Source organism: Macaca fascicularis, chromosome 16, assembly GCF_037993035.2.
Source record: "Macaca fascicularis isolate 582-1 chromosome 16, T2T-MFA8v1.1".
Lineage (NCBI taxonomy): Eukaryota > Metazoa > Chordata > Mammalia > Primates > Cercopithecidae > Macaca > Macaca fascicularis.
The window spans coordinates 68984791-68999510 of NC_088390.1; the positions used below are offsets into that span (position 1 = coordinate 68984791).

Below are 14720 nucleotides of genomic sequence, written 5' to 3' on the forward strand. Positions count from 1 at the left end.
CTCATGTTGAATAATAAGATAGAAGTAAACAACTGACAGCAAAATGACAAACATGAAAAAGTAGAAGTATAACCTAATCTCATTTATGAATGTATAGATGTTTAAATTCAAATAAAAATGCTAGCAAATGGCCACAGCAGATTATTCCTTTGTTTTGTTTCAAGTAGTTTATCCTAGGAATGTCAGACATGTTCAGTGTTTAAAAACTCATTAATATGTCTAGAGTCAGTGCTGTGGTTTGAATGTGTCCCCTCCAAAATTCAGGTGTTGCCAGTGTATTAAGAGGTGATTAGGTAAAGACAGCTTCTCCTCTCATGAATGGGACTAGGTATCCTTTTAAAGGCTTAATGGCGTAACCTTGTCTGTTTTTACACCTTGCCATGTGAGGACAGTATCCATTCCCTCTTGCCCTTCTGCCTTCTACTTTGTGAGGATGAAGGAATTCCTTCCCTCTGGAGGACACAGTGTTCAAGGCACCATCTTGGAAGCAGAGCCTGGACCCTCACCAGACGCCTAACCTGCTGGTGCCTTGACATTGTACTTCCCAGCCTCCAGAACTGTGAGAAATTAAATTTCTGTTTTTCGTAAATTACCCAGTCTGCTGGGTGCAGTGGCTCATGCCTGTAATCCCAGCACTTTGGGAGGTGGAGGCGAGCGTAGTGCTTGAGCCTGAGTTCGAGACCAGCCTGGGCAAAGTGGTGAAACCCCCTCTCTACAAAAACACAAAAATTAGCCAGACATGGTGGCACATGCCTGTAATCCCAGCTACTTGGGAGGCTGAGGCCAGAGGATTGCTTGAGCCCAGAGATCAAGACTGCAGCGAGCCAGGATTGGAATACTGCATTCCAGCCTGGGTAACAGAGCGAGACCCTGTCTCCAAAAAAAATTACCCAGTCTCAGGCATTCTGTCGTAACAGCACCTATAGACTAAGTATGGCTTAATGGTGAGGAGTACTTTTTCTGAACCAGATAGCCTTGGTTCAGATCTTGACTTTGCTTCCTAATGGCTGTGTGACCTTGAATGAGTTTATTGATCTTCTCTTATGCTTTCCTCATCTGTAAGTGAGTAATAAGAGCAGCTACCTCACAAGGTAGGGCAGCCATAACAGATACCACAGAGTGTGTGGCTTAAACAACAGAAATTTATTTTCTTATAGTTCTGGAGGCTAGAAGTGCAATAGCAAGGTGTCAGCAGGTTTGGTTTCTTCTGAGGCCTTTCTCCTTGGCTTGCAGATGTCTGCCTCCTTCCTGTGGCCTCATATTGTAGTCCCTCTGTGTGCATACATGTCTGTGCGTGCTCACTTGCTCTGTCTCACTCTTTGTCCTGATCTCCTCTCATAAGAATACCAGTTTTATTGGATTTACGCTTCTATCTCCAAATACACTAAAGTACTGGAGATTAGGGCTTCAACACAGGAATTTTGGGAAGACATAGTTCAGCTCATAACAGGTTGTTATGAAGATTAAATGTCCTGATATACCTGGCCCTAGCAAATGCTACCTGTTTATTATTTTTTTATTATTACTTTACAGTAATAAGTAATACATAATATATAATATTACTTTACAGTAATAAGTAATACATAAAAACCCAAACACTTCAGAAAAATCTTTTTATTTCAGAGTAATTAATTTGAGATTGGCAGGGAGTTGTACAAAATGTATAGGAAGGTTCTGTTCATGCACCCTGCATCTCTCCTCCTGTAGAATTCTAGTACATTATTAAAACCAAAACATTGACATTGATACAATCCATAGGACTAATTCAGATTGGAAGTTATACATGAATCATTTGTGTGTGTGTGTGTGTGTGTGTGTATTACACTTCTAGGCAATTTTATCACATGTGTAGCTTGTTGTAAAACTGCAATCAAGATGCAGAACTACTTCATCACAAGGCTCTTTCCTGCTATACCTTTGTAGCCACACCCACCCACTCTCCTTTGAAACCTTAATCCTTGACAACTACAAACCTATTTTCCTGTATAATTTCATTGTTTCAAGAATATAATATATATAAATGGAGTCACAAAGTACACAACCTTTTATTTTGAGACAGAGTCTCTCCCTGTCACTCAGACTGGAATGCAGTGGTGCGATCTTAGCTCACTGTGGTCTCTGCCTCCTAGGTTCAAGCTGAGATCCTCCCATCTCAGCCTCCAGAGCAGCTGGGACTACAGGTGCACACCACCACGCTAGCTAATTTTTAAATTTTTTGTGGAGACAGGGTCTCACTATATTGGCCAGGCTGGTCTTGACATCCTGGGTTCAAGCAGTCTTCCTGCCTTGGTCTCCCAAAGTGCTAGGATTACAGGTGTGAGTCACTGCACCCAGCCTACAGCTTTTTGAGATTGGCTTTTTTCACTCAGCATAATTTCCTTGAAGTTCCAAGATTTTGCATGTATAAATAGGCCATTCCTTTTTATTTCTGTGTAGTGTTCCATGGTGTGGATATAGTACACTTGGCTTAACCATTGCCTCCACAAGGACATTTGGTTTGTTTCCAGTTTTTGGCTATTATGAATAAAGCTACTATGAACATTCTTATAGAGGTTTTTACACCAACATGTTTTTCTTTCTCTGGAATAAATGTTCAAGAGTGCAATTGCTGGGTCAAATGATAAGTTTTAGTGTTTTTTTTTTTTTTTTTTTGAGACGGAGTCTTCCTCTGTCACCCAGACTGTAGTGCAGTAGCACGATCTCAGCTCACTGCAAGCTCCGCCTCCCGGGTTCACGCCATTCTCCTGCTTCAGCCTCCCCAGTAGCTGGGACTACAGGCGCCCGCCACCACGCCCGGCTAATTTTTTGTTTTTTAGTAGAGACGGGGTTTCACTGTGTTAGCCAGGATGGTCTCAATCTCCTGACCTCACAGTCCGCCCGCCTTGGCCTCCCAAAGTGCTGAGATTACAGATGTGAACCACCGCTCCTGGCGGCATTTTTAGTTTTAAAAGAAACCGTCAAACAAAAAAGGCTTTACCTTTTTACATTCTCACCAGCAGTATATGTAAGTGATTCAGTTTCTCTACATCCTTGACAGCGTTTAGTGTTGTTGCTATTTTTTATTTTAACCATTCTTATAGGTGTGTAATGAAATCTCATTGTGGTTTAAACTTTTATTTCCCTAAAGGCTAATATGTTGAACATCTTTTCTTGTGCTCATTAACCATCTTTTTTTTTTTGAGACGGAGTCTTGCTCTGTCTCCCAGGCTGGAGTGCAGTGCCGCGATCTCAGTTCACTGCAAGCTCCGCCTCCCAGGTTTATGCCATTCTCCTGCCTCAGCCTCCCGAGTAGCTGGTACTACAGGCACCCGCCACCTCGCCCAGCTAGTTTTTTGTATTTTTTAGTAGAGACAGGGTTTCACTGTGTTAGCCAGGATGGTCTCGATCTCCTGACCTAGTGACCTGCCCGTCTTGGCCTCCCAAAGTGCTGGGATTACAGGCTTGAGCCACCACGCCCGGCCTCATTAACCTTCTTTACATCACTCCCCACCTCTTTTTTTTTTTTTTTTTTTTTTTTTTGAGATGGAGTTTCGCTCTTATTGCCCAGGCTGGAGTACAAATGGCACGGTCTTGGCTTGCTGCAACCTCTGCCTCCCGGGTTCAAGCAGTTCTCCTGCCTCAGCCTCCCAAGTAACTGGGATTACAGGCATGCACCATCATGCCCGGCTAATTTTGTATTTTTTAGTAGAGATGGGGTTTCTCCTTGTTGGTCAGGCTGGTCTCGAACTCCCGACCTCAGGTAATCCGCCTGCCTCAGCCTCCCAAAGTGTTGGTGAGCCACCGCCCCTGGCCTGCATCCTCTTTAGTAAAATGTCTGTTCATATTTTTTGCCAGTTTTCTAATTGGAATTCTTTAGATAGTCTAATCTCAAGTTCTTTGGTAGATGTGTGGCTTGAAAATATTTTCTTCCAGTCAGTAATTTGTTTCTTCATCCTGTTTACAGGGTCTTACTCTGTACTTTTGATGAAGTTCCATTTATCAATGTTTCCTTTTGTGGATTAGAGCTTTTGCTGTCAAGTCTAGGAACTGTTGGCTTAGTTCTAGGTTGTAGAGATTTTTCTCCCCTTTTTTCCTAACAGTTTTATGTTTTATATTTAAGTTCTTGATCTATTTTGTTTTTTCTCTTTTAAAATTTTATTTATTTATCTATTTATTGTTATTATTATTATTATTTGAGACGAAGTTTTGCTCTTGTTGCCCAGGCTGGAGTGCAATGGTGTGATCTCAGCTCGGTGCAACCTCTGCCTCTCAGGTTCAAGCGATTCTCCTGCCTCAGGCTACCAAGTTGCTGGGATTACAGGCACCCGCTGCCATGCCCGGCTAATTTTTTGTATTTTTAGTAGAGATGGGGTTTCACCACGTTGGCCAGGCTGGTCTCGAACACCAGACCTCAGGTGATCCACCTGCCTCGGCCTTCCAAAGTGCTGGGATTACAGGCGTGAGCCACTGCACTGGCTGAGTTAATATTTTATAAGGTGTAAGCAAGGTTTGTTTGTTTGTTTGTTTGTTTTTGCCTATGCATCTAGTTGTTCCAGTAGCATTTATTTAAAAGTCTCTTTTTTTCAATTTATGTAATTTATTAAATTGCCTTTTTTTTTTTTTTTTTAAAGAGGGTTTTACTATGTTGTCCAGGCTGGAGTGCAGTGGTGTGATCATAATTCACTGTAACCTTGCACTTGCACTCCTGAGCTCCCGCCTCAGCCTTCTGAGTAGCTAGGAGCTAGGACTACAGACAATGCCACCATGGCTGGCTAATTTTTTCATGTTTTTGTACAGATCAGATCTCACTTTGTTGCCCAGGCTGGTCTCAAACTCCTGGGCTCAAGTGATCCTCAAGCGAGTGATCCTCAGACGATCCTCCCCCCTCATGCTCTCAAAGTGTTGGGATCACAGGGGTGCACCCTATTAAATTGCTTTTGTACTTTTGTAAAAAATCAGTTGAATATATTTTTGTGAGTTTTTGTTTTGTTTTGTTTTGTTTTGTTTTTTGAGACGGAGTCTCGCTCTGTCACCCAGGCTAGAGTGCAGTGGTGTGATCTTGGTTCACTGCAACCTCCACCTCCTGAGTTCAAGCAGTTCTCTGCCTCAGCTTCCAGAGCAGCTGGGATTACAGGCGCCCGCTACCACATCCAGCTAATTTTTTGTATTTTTAGTAGAGACAGAGTTTCACCATCTTGGTCAGGCTGGTCTTAAACCCCTGACCTCGTGATCCACCCGCCTCGGCCACCCGAAGTGCTGGGATTACAGGCATGAGCCATCTCGCCTGGCCTTTTTATTTTTTTTTTGAGACGGAGTTTTGCTCTTGTTGCCAAGGCTGGAATACAGTGGTGTGATGTCAGCTCACTGCAACCTCCGCCTCCTGGTTTCAAGCGATTCTTCTGCCTCAGCCTCCTGAGTAGCTGGGATTACAGGTTCCCGGCACCATGCCCAGCTAATTTTTGTATTTTTAATAGAGATGGGGTTTCACCATGTTGGCCAAGCTGGTCTCGAACTCCTGACCTCATGATCCGCCCAACTCAGCCTCCCAAAGTACTGGGATTACAGGCGTGAGCCCACTGCGCCCTGCCAAGGGTCTGTTTTTTTTTTTTTTTTTTTTGAGACAGAGTCTTGCTCTGTCGCCCAGGCTGGGGTGCAGTGGCCAGATCTCAGCTCACTGCAAGCTCCGCCTCCCGGGTTTAGACCATTCTCCTGCCTCAGCCTCCCGAGTAGCTGGGACTACAGGCGCCCGCCACCTCGCCCGGCTAGTTTTTTGTATTTTTTTTTAGTAGAGACGGGGTTTCACCGTGTTAGCCAGGATGGTCTCGATCTCCTGACCTCGTGATCCGCCCATCTCGGCCTCCCAAAGTGCTGGGATTACAGGCTTGAGCCACCGCGCCCGGCCGGGTCTGTTTTTATAAGCTGTGAGGATTAAATGTACTAACATAGAATGTCTTGCCTGTAAAGTGCTACATAATGTCAGCTTTTGAGGATTGTGTTTTAAAAAAGTGCTACGTAAGTGTTAGTTATTATTGTTATTACTTTACAACACAGCAAATAAATAATAATTTTTTTTTTTTTGAGACGGAGTTCGCTCTATTGCCCAGTCTGGAGTGCAGTGGTGCAATCTCAGCTCATTGCAACCTCCACCTCCTGGGTTCAAGCGATTCTTCTGCCTTAGCCTCCCAAGTATCTGGGACTACAGGTGTGTGCTACCACACCTGGCTAATTTTTGTATTTTTAGTAGATATGGGGGTTTCACCATGTTGACCAGGCTGGTCTCGAACTCCTGACCTCAAATGATACACCACCTCAGCTGCCCAAAGTTCTGGGCTTACAGGTGTGAGCCACCATGCCCAGTCAATAATAATTAAAAAAAAAAAAATTGGATAAACTCAGTAGTTATTCCTACTTTGTAATTTTAAAAACAATAGTTTCAAAAACTTTTTACTTGTGGTAAAATACACGTAACATAAAATTTACTATCTTAACCTTTTTTTTTGTTTGTTTGTTTTTAAGATGGAGTTTCGTTCTTGTTGCCCAGGTTGGAGTGCAATGGTGCTATCTTGCCTCACTGCAACCTCCGCCTCCTGGGTTCAAACCATTCTCCTGTCTCAGCCTCCTGAGTAGCTGAGATTACAAGCGCCCGCCACCACACCCGGCTAATTTTTATTTTTAATAGAGATGGGGTTTCGCCATATTGGCCAGGCTTGTTTCAAACTCCTGGCGTCAGGTGATCCACCTGCCTTGGCCTCCCAAAGTGCTGGGATTACAGGCGTGAGGCACCGCGCCCGGCCCTGAGCCACCGCTCCCGGCCCACCATCTTAACCATTTTTAAGTGCACAGTTCAGTAGTAAATACATTCACATTGTTTGCAGCCAATCTCCAGAACTTTTTTAACCTCAGAAATTGAAAACTAAAATGCCCATTAAACAACTCCTCATATCTACCTTCCCCCAAAATCCCTGGCAGCTACCATTCTACTTTGTCTCTATGAATTTGACTATTATAGGTGCCTCATCTAAGTGTAATCACAAAGTATTTGTCTTCTTGTGACTGGCTTATTCACTTAGCATAATGCTCTCAGGGTTTATCCATGTTGTAGAATGTAGAATTTCATGTATACACCACATTTTTTATCCATTCATTTGTTGATGGGTATTTGAGTTGCTTCCACCTTTTGGCTATTGTGAATAATACTGCTGTGAACATGGTTGCACAGCTATCTCTTTGAGGCCCTGCTTTCAACTGTTTTGGGTATATTCCCGGAAATGGAATTGTTGTATCATACGGTAATTCTGTTTTGGAGGAACTGCCATAGTTTTCCATAGTGGCTACACCATTTTACATTCCCATCAACAGTGTACAAGTATTCTCGTTACTCCACTTCCTCACCAATACTTGTTATTTTGTGGGGTTGGTTGGTTTTTTGTTTTCTTGGTAGTAGCCACCTCAATGGATATGAGGTGATGTCTTGTTGTGAGTTGCAGTTTCCTGAAATTAGTGACTTTGAGCATCTTTTCATGTGGTCATTGGCCATTTTTATATCTTTGGAGAAATATCTGTTCAAGTCCTTTGCCCATTTTTTTTATTGGGTTGTTATTTTGTTGTTGAGTTGTAGCAGTTATTCATATATTTGGGTTATTAATGCCTTACCATATATATAAATTGCAATTATTTTCTCCCATTCCATGGGTTTCCTTTTTATTCTGTTGATTGTGTCGTTTAATGCACAGAGATTTTAAATTTTGATGCCTATTTTATGTATTTTTACTGTTTTTATCCCTATTTTTGGTGTCACATTCGAGAAATCGTTGCTAAATTCAACGCTATAACACTTTCTCCCTGTTTTCTTCCTTTTTTTCTTTTTTTTGAGACGGAGTCTTTGTAGCCCAGGTTGGAGTTCTGTGGCATGATCTCAGCTCACTGCAACCTCCTCCTCCCGGGTTCAAGTGATTCTCCTGCCTCAGCCTCCCGAGTAGGTGGAATTACAGGCGCCTGCCACCACACCCAGCTAATTTTTGTATTTTTTGTAGAGACCGGATTTCACCATGTTGGCCAGGCTGGTCTCAAATTCCTGACCTCAGGTGATCTGCTCACCTCGGCCTCCCAAAGTGCTGGAATTACAGGTGTGAGCCTTCGCGCCCGGCATGTAGTAAGTTTTGAAATCAAGAAGTGTGGGACCTCCAACTTTGTTCTTTTTCAAGATTGTTTTGTCCATTTGGGGTCTTAGCCCATTTATGCTTAGTGTTTCATTATTGGGTTGCTAAGCTTGTGGGAGTTATTTATATTCTACTGCTCAAGGTCATCACCAAGGTCTGAGTTTTCACAGAAAAAATTTGCAACCTCAGGCATAAATGGGTTAATATAGTTTTTAATGGTAAAGCTTTAGAGATGTTACCATGAAAATGAAGAACGGAAAAATGTTTTTAATGATTATTGTTTCATGTTTTATTCAGTGCAGTAAAATGTAAAACAGATAAGAGGTATAAGTTATAGAAAGGAAGATAAAACCTTGTTATTTACAAATGCTATGATTTTGTACCTAAACAATTAAATCGAAAAGAACTGGGCCGGGCGCAGTGGCTTATGGCTATAATCCCAGCACTTTGGGAGGCTGAGCTGGACGGATCACTTGAAGGCAGGAGTTCCAGATCAGCCTGGCCAACATGGTGAAACCCCTTTTCTACTAAAAATACAAAAAAATTAGCCAGGCGTGGTGGTGTGTGCTTGTAATCCCAGCTACTTGGGAGGCTGAGGCGGGAGAATTGCTTGAACTCAGGAGGCAGGGGTTGCAGTGAGCTGAGATCACACCTTTGCACTCCAGCCTGGGCTACAGAGCGAAACTCCATCTCCAAAAAAAAGGAAAGGAGAAGACTGAAAATGATTATGAAGATTAAAAACCATGAAAATTGATAATTTCTGTATATCAGCAGTAACATAAAAATAGGAAAAAATTGCTTTTCAAATTAAGTGATAAACATGTTCTTATTTTACTCATAATTGTTTTGTTTTGAGACAACGATCTTGGCTCTGTCACCCAGGCTGGAGTGCAGTGTGCAGTGGTGTGATCTTGGCTCACTGCAACCTCTGCTTCACGGGCTCATGTGATCTGCCCACCTCAGCCTCCACGTAGCTGGGACCACAGGTGCACACCACCATGCCTGGCTAATTTTTTGTATTTTGGGTAGAGATGGGGTTTCACCATGTTGGCCAGGCTGGTCTCGAACTCCTGAGCTCAAGGGATCCACCCACCTTGGCCTGCCAGAGTGCTGGGATTATAGGAGTGAGCCACTGCTCCCAGTCTGTTTTGAGTTAATTTTTATGTGGATGTGAAGCAAGGGTACAACTTCATTGTTTTGCGTGTGGCTATCTACTCCTGGCACCATTTGCTGAAAAGACTATTCTTTCCCTCATTGAATTGTGTTGGCACCCTTGTCAAAAATCATTTGACCACAATTATGGATTTATTCCTGGACTCTCAATTCTATTCCACTGATCTAACCTTATGCTGGTACTGTACTGTCTTGATTACTGTGGCTTTGTTTTAGGTGGTGAAGTATGAGTCTTCCTACTTTTTCAGAATTGGTTCCTAGCAATTCCATATGCATGTTAGAATTTGCCTACTAATTTCTACAAAGAAGTCAGCCCTGGCCTGGTGTGGTGGCTCACGCCTGTAATCCCAGCACTTTGGGAGGTGGAGGTGGGTGGATCACCTGAGGTCAGGAGTTCGAGACCAGCCTGGCCAACATGGCGAAACAATAATAAATTATTATTGTTTGTACTATAGAATTATTTCTTCCTCTTGATGCTACTGTATATGGAATTATTTTCTTCATTTTCAGATTGTTCATTGCAAGTATTAAAAAATGGATTTTTGTCTATCAATCTTGTATTCTACAGCCTTGCTGAACTAGTCATTAGTTATAGGCTGGGTAATGGAAGGCTCCTTGTGGCTGTTTTATGCCCTGGGTCTCTCCTACAAACTAGCCAGTCTGCAGTCTAGGCTGTATCTTCTTTACATCCTCTTTCCACTTGCCTAGTACCACAACCCCCATTGTTTTTGGGAACACCCTTAGACTGAAACTTGTCACACTCCTGTAAGTGAAGTTAGGTCCTTTGAGATACTCTGTGTTCCTGTTTCTTCCCTTAGGCAAAGTATCTGAGCCAGTGTTCTAGTGGTAGAGGTGGGGGCAATGGCAAGCTTTTCTGTGAATGCTACCCCAGCTCTAGGAGGGTGTGGGGCAGGTAGCAGCCTGGGGTCCTCTTGGCTTGTCTCTCCTGTTGTGGAACCACTGTCCCATGAGCTGGGGAAAAGGGTCTTTGGGTTCCCAGTATTCTCAGTGTATCATGCCTATGAAAGGGCCCCTTTTCCACAAGTAGGGATTGAGCAGAAGAAGGGAGCCCCTGCCTCTGATGGTACTTGCCCGAGACTTAGCCTTAGCAACAGAAGTCAGGGCAGGATGAGAAATGCTGAAGTTGCATCCCTCCCAGGAATAAAGAGAGCCCTCGGGGCTGAGTGCAGTGCTCACACCTGTAATCCTAGTACTGTGGGAGACTGAGGCAGGCAAATCACTTGAGGCCAGGGTTTGAGCCCCTCCTGGCAAATATGGTAAAACCCCATCTCTTGGGCCAGGCACGGTGGCTAACACCTGTAATCCCAGCACTTTGGGAGGCCGAGGCAGGCAGATCACGAGGTCAGGAGATAGAGACCATCCTGGCTAATATGGTGAAATCCCATCTCTACTAAACAAAATAAAAAAATTAGCTGGGCATGGTGGCGGGCGCCTGTAGTCCCAGCTACTCGGGATGCTGAGGCAGGAGAATGGCGTGAACCCAGAAGGTGGAGCTTGCAGTGAGTTGAGATTGCGCCACTGCATTCCAGCCTAGGCGACAGTGTGAAACTCCATCTCAAAAAAAAAAACACACAAAAAAAACCCATCTCTACTAAAAATACAAAAATTAGCTGATTTTGTGGTGGCGTGTACCTGTAATCCCAGCTACTCGGGAGGCTGAGGCGGGAGAATCGCTTGAACCCAGGAGGCAGAGGTAGCAGTGAGACAAGATCGCACCACTGCCCTCCAGCCTGGACAACAAAACAAGGGCAAAAGCAAGACCCTGTCTCAAAAAAAAAAAAAAAAAAAAAAGCCCTCAGGCTTGGATTTTGGGGAAAGGGGACACTTGCGTTCTTGGCTGCAGCACCCAGAGCCTAGCTGATGGGGCTGGGAGTGGGATCTTTGTTCAGATTCCATAGACTGTCACTTTTCTGACTGAATTTTCGTAGAGTTTATTGAATAAATGTTTCTTTCTTTTTTTTTTTTTTTTTTTTTTTTTTGAGACAGAGTCTCACTGTCGCCTAGGCTAAAGTGCAGTGGTGTGATCTTGGCTCACTGCAACCTCTGCCTCCTGGGTTCAGGAGATTCTCCCGCCTCAGCCTCCCGAGTAGCTGGGATTGCAGGCATGCGCCACCATGCTGAGCTAATTTTTTGTGTGTTTTTTTTTTTTTTTTTTGAGGTGGACCCTTGCTCTTGTCACCCAGGCTGGAGTGCAGTAGTGTGATCTTGGCTCACTGCAGCCTCCACCTCCTGGGTTCAAGCAATTCTCCTGCCTCAGCCTCCTGAGTAGCTGGGATTACGGGTGCCTGCTACCATGGCCTGGCCAATTTTTGTATTTTTAGTAGAGATGGGGTTTCACCATGCTGACCAGGCTGGTCTTGAACTGACCTTAGGTGATCTACCTGCCTCAGCCTCCCAACGTGCTGAGATTACAGGTGTGAGCCACCATGCCTGGCCAATTTTTATATTTTTAGTAACGACGGGGTTTCATCATGTTGGCCAGCCTGGTCTCAAACTCCTGACCTCAAGTGATCTACCCACTACAGCCTTCCAAAATGCTTGGATTATAGGCATGAGCCACCATGCTCAGCCTGTTTCTTCATTTCCTGTTTGCCTTTAGGACTCAGAGACTTTGAGTGCTTGTTGTTTGATAATTTTCGCTGCTTCCACTGAGGAGCAGGTAGTGGAGCTTCCTTATACTGTTATTCTCTGTGTCAGTCTCCTGTAAACCTTTTTTGAGCTAGCATTCATGCCTCCATAAGGCTTAGCTTAGAAAAACATTTCCTTCATATGAGCTTTGACCATGCTTCATAAGGAGCTCTTAATATACCCCTTAACATCTCAACTTTCAGGTACTGTTTTTTTGTGTTATAAGAGGCCAAGAGAGTTGATTTCTCATGTTTATTTTCCATAAACAATTTGGTACATGTGGAAGTACTATAGAAGGGAAAATCTGCACATGAGTACAGAGTTTGTAAAATAAATGAAAATAATGGTAGATAATTTTAATATGGAGGGTACAGCACCGCAGTTGAGTTCTATTCAGGTTGGCTTGAAGTTGATTGCAGTTAACTTTTGCCTTCTCTGACCTGAGTTAGTCATCAGAATCATCAGGCTTTGGGCCGGTGTGGTGGCTCATGCCTGTAATCCCAGCACTTTGGGAGGTTGAGACAGGCTGATCACGTGAGGTCAGGAGTTTTGAGACCAGCCTGGCCAACATGGTGAAACCCCATCTCTACTAAAAATACAAAGATTAGCTGGATGTGGTGGTGAGCACCTGTAATCCCAGCTACTTGGGAGGCTGAGGTGGGAGAATCGCTTGAACCCAGGAGGCAGAGGTTGCAGTGAGCCGAGATCATGCCACTGCACTCCAGCCTAGGTGACAAGAGTGAAACTCCGTCTCAAAAAAAAAAAAAAAACCATCAGGCTTCTTCTTCTTCAGTTTTACTATCCTCTTAAATTAAAATTTATTTATTTATGATTTTTTTTTTTCTTTCAGGGACCACTTAATAGTGAGTCTTCCAACCAGAGTTTGTGTAGCGTGGGATCCTTGAGTGATAAAGAAGTAGAGGTAAGAAGCTACGTTCATGGCAAGACTTTTCATACTTCCACTTTTGGGCGAGGCTTGGTGACTCAAGGCTATAATCCCATCACTTCGGGAGGCGGAGGTGGGCAGATTGCTTGAGGCTGGGAGTTCGAGACCAGCCTGGGCAACATAGTAAGAACTCATTTCTACAAAAAAACTTAGCAGGGCGTGGTGGTACATAGCTGTGGCCCCAGCTACTTGGAGGCTAAGGTGAGAGGATTGTTTGTGCCTGGGAGGATGAGGCTGCAGTGAGCTGTGATGGCACCACTGCAGAGCCTGGGTGACAGAGTGAGACCCCCATCTCAGAGAAGAGATAGCACTGCTTAATTAACTCCCTGGGTGCTGTTAGACTGTGTGTCAATTGCTCCGCTTTGAGTTGTGTGCCCTTTGCATACGTACAGCTGTGATGTGGCCCTCATGAGTTTTTATTATTATAATCATGTGTGGATCTTATATATTTTAAAATTTTTGCTTAGTTGCCATCAATAAAGGATAGAAATTTGCAATATTGTTCCTGTTTAAATGGAAGATAAAATTGATTGACTGATTTTATTTTTACAACTTTTTTCGAGACATGGCCTCACTCTGTCATGCAGGCCGGGGTGCAGTGGGGCAATCATAGCTGATTGTAACCTGACACTCCTGAACTCAAGCAGTCCTCCTGTCTCAGCCTCCTGAATAGCTAGGTGCCACCATGCCCGGCTAATTTTTTAAAATATTTTTATAGAGACGGGGTCTCGCTGTGCTGCCCAAACTGGTCTGGAACTCAAGCCATCCTCCCACCTCAGCCTTCAAAGTGCTGGAATTACAGACATGAGCCACAGTGCCTGGTCAAGATTTTTTGTTCATTTGCTTAGCTTTTCACAGCCCTCATGCACAAGGTTTTTTTTGTTTTGTTTTTTGTTTTTGTTTTTTTTTAAGGCATATAACCTAGCTGCCTGTAGATAGGTCTAAGTGTAAGTCTGTAGCCACCTACTTTGCACTTTGCAGATCTCTCCTCTTTGGAAAAAAGATTGGATTTAAAGTAGAAGTACTGTAACAGCAGTTTTCTGAGAACTTAACGTATGGTGGACATTTGTCCTACATTTGTGCTCTATTAAATATCTTATGAAAGTTTTGTAGTACCTCTGATTTACAGATGAATAAACTGAAGCTCTGATATTTTAAGCAGTTTGACAAAAATTGTGTGGATGGGTTGGTTCTAGACCCTAATACTCTTTGATTATACTCAGTTTTAAGAGGAAGACAGTGATTCAGGACTTGTCTGGACCAGTTATATCTGTTTATGTATTTTGTGTATACTCGCTGTTTTCCTAATGTGAAAAATTTACCAAAATGCTAATTGTGACGTATATGGTTTTTAACAGACTCCCGAGAAAAAGCAGAATGACCAGCGAAATCGGAAAAGAAAAGCTGAACCATATGAAACTAGCCAAGGTAGTAATAATTTCGTATCAACAAAAGTACTCAATTCTAATGTACTTAGATAGAATTTTCTAACTCAAACTAAATAATTAGTTTGTACACAGGGATTCCTGATAAAGGCGGTTTGTGTATCTTAAGGGAATATCAGACTGTTTATTACAGACTTGCCATTTGATATACACCTGACAAAACAGTGTTAGTTCTTCGGGGACTCTTTGTTTTCCCTGTTGTAAGCTAACAATCTTCTTAACCACAGGTTTTTCTTTACACCAAGCATATATTGTACAAAAAAGAGGTTATGTCAGAGTTTTAACTCTTAACTTGTGTTAGATCAGTGATTTGTTAATGACAGCCAGCTGGAACTGCTTCATTTACATTACTGTCCTTTCTGCCTACAG

General features: G+C 43.2%; 1 protein-coding gene across 12 annotated transcripts in view; it reads left to right on the forward strand.

The window, feature by feature from the left end:
• TLK2 (tousled like kinase 2) overlaps nucleotides 1–14720 on the forward strand; it is a 143150-nt gene that overhangs the window by 34587 nt on the left and 93843 nt on the right. For all 12 annotated transcript variants that reach the window (XM_065531820.2, XM_015438676.4, XM_015438680.4 and 9 more), the window contains 2 exons: nucleotides 12811–12882; nucleotides 14265–14334. Coding sequence is in view for 10 of the 12 variants with exons in the window: in XM_015438676.4 (XP_015294162.1) it covers nucleotides 12811–12882; nucleotides 14265–14334 (142 nt within the window). In the remaining 2 variants the exon portion in view is untranslated. The remainder of the gene's footprint in view (nucleotides 1–12810; nucleotides 12883–14264; nucleotides 14335–14720) is intronic.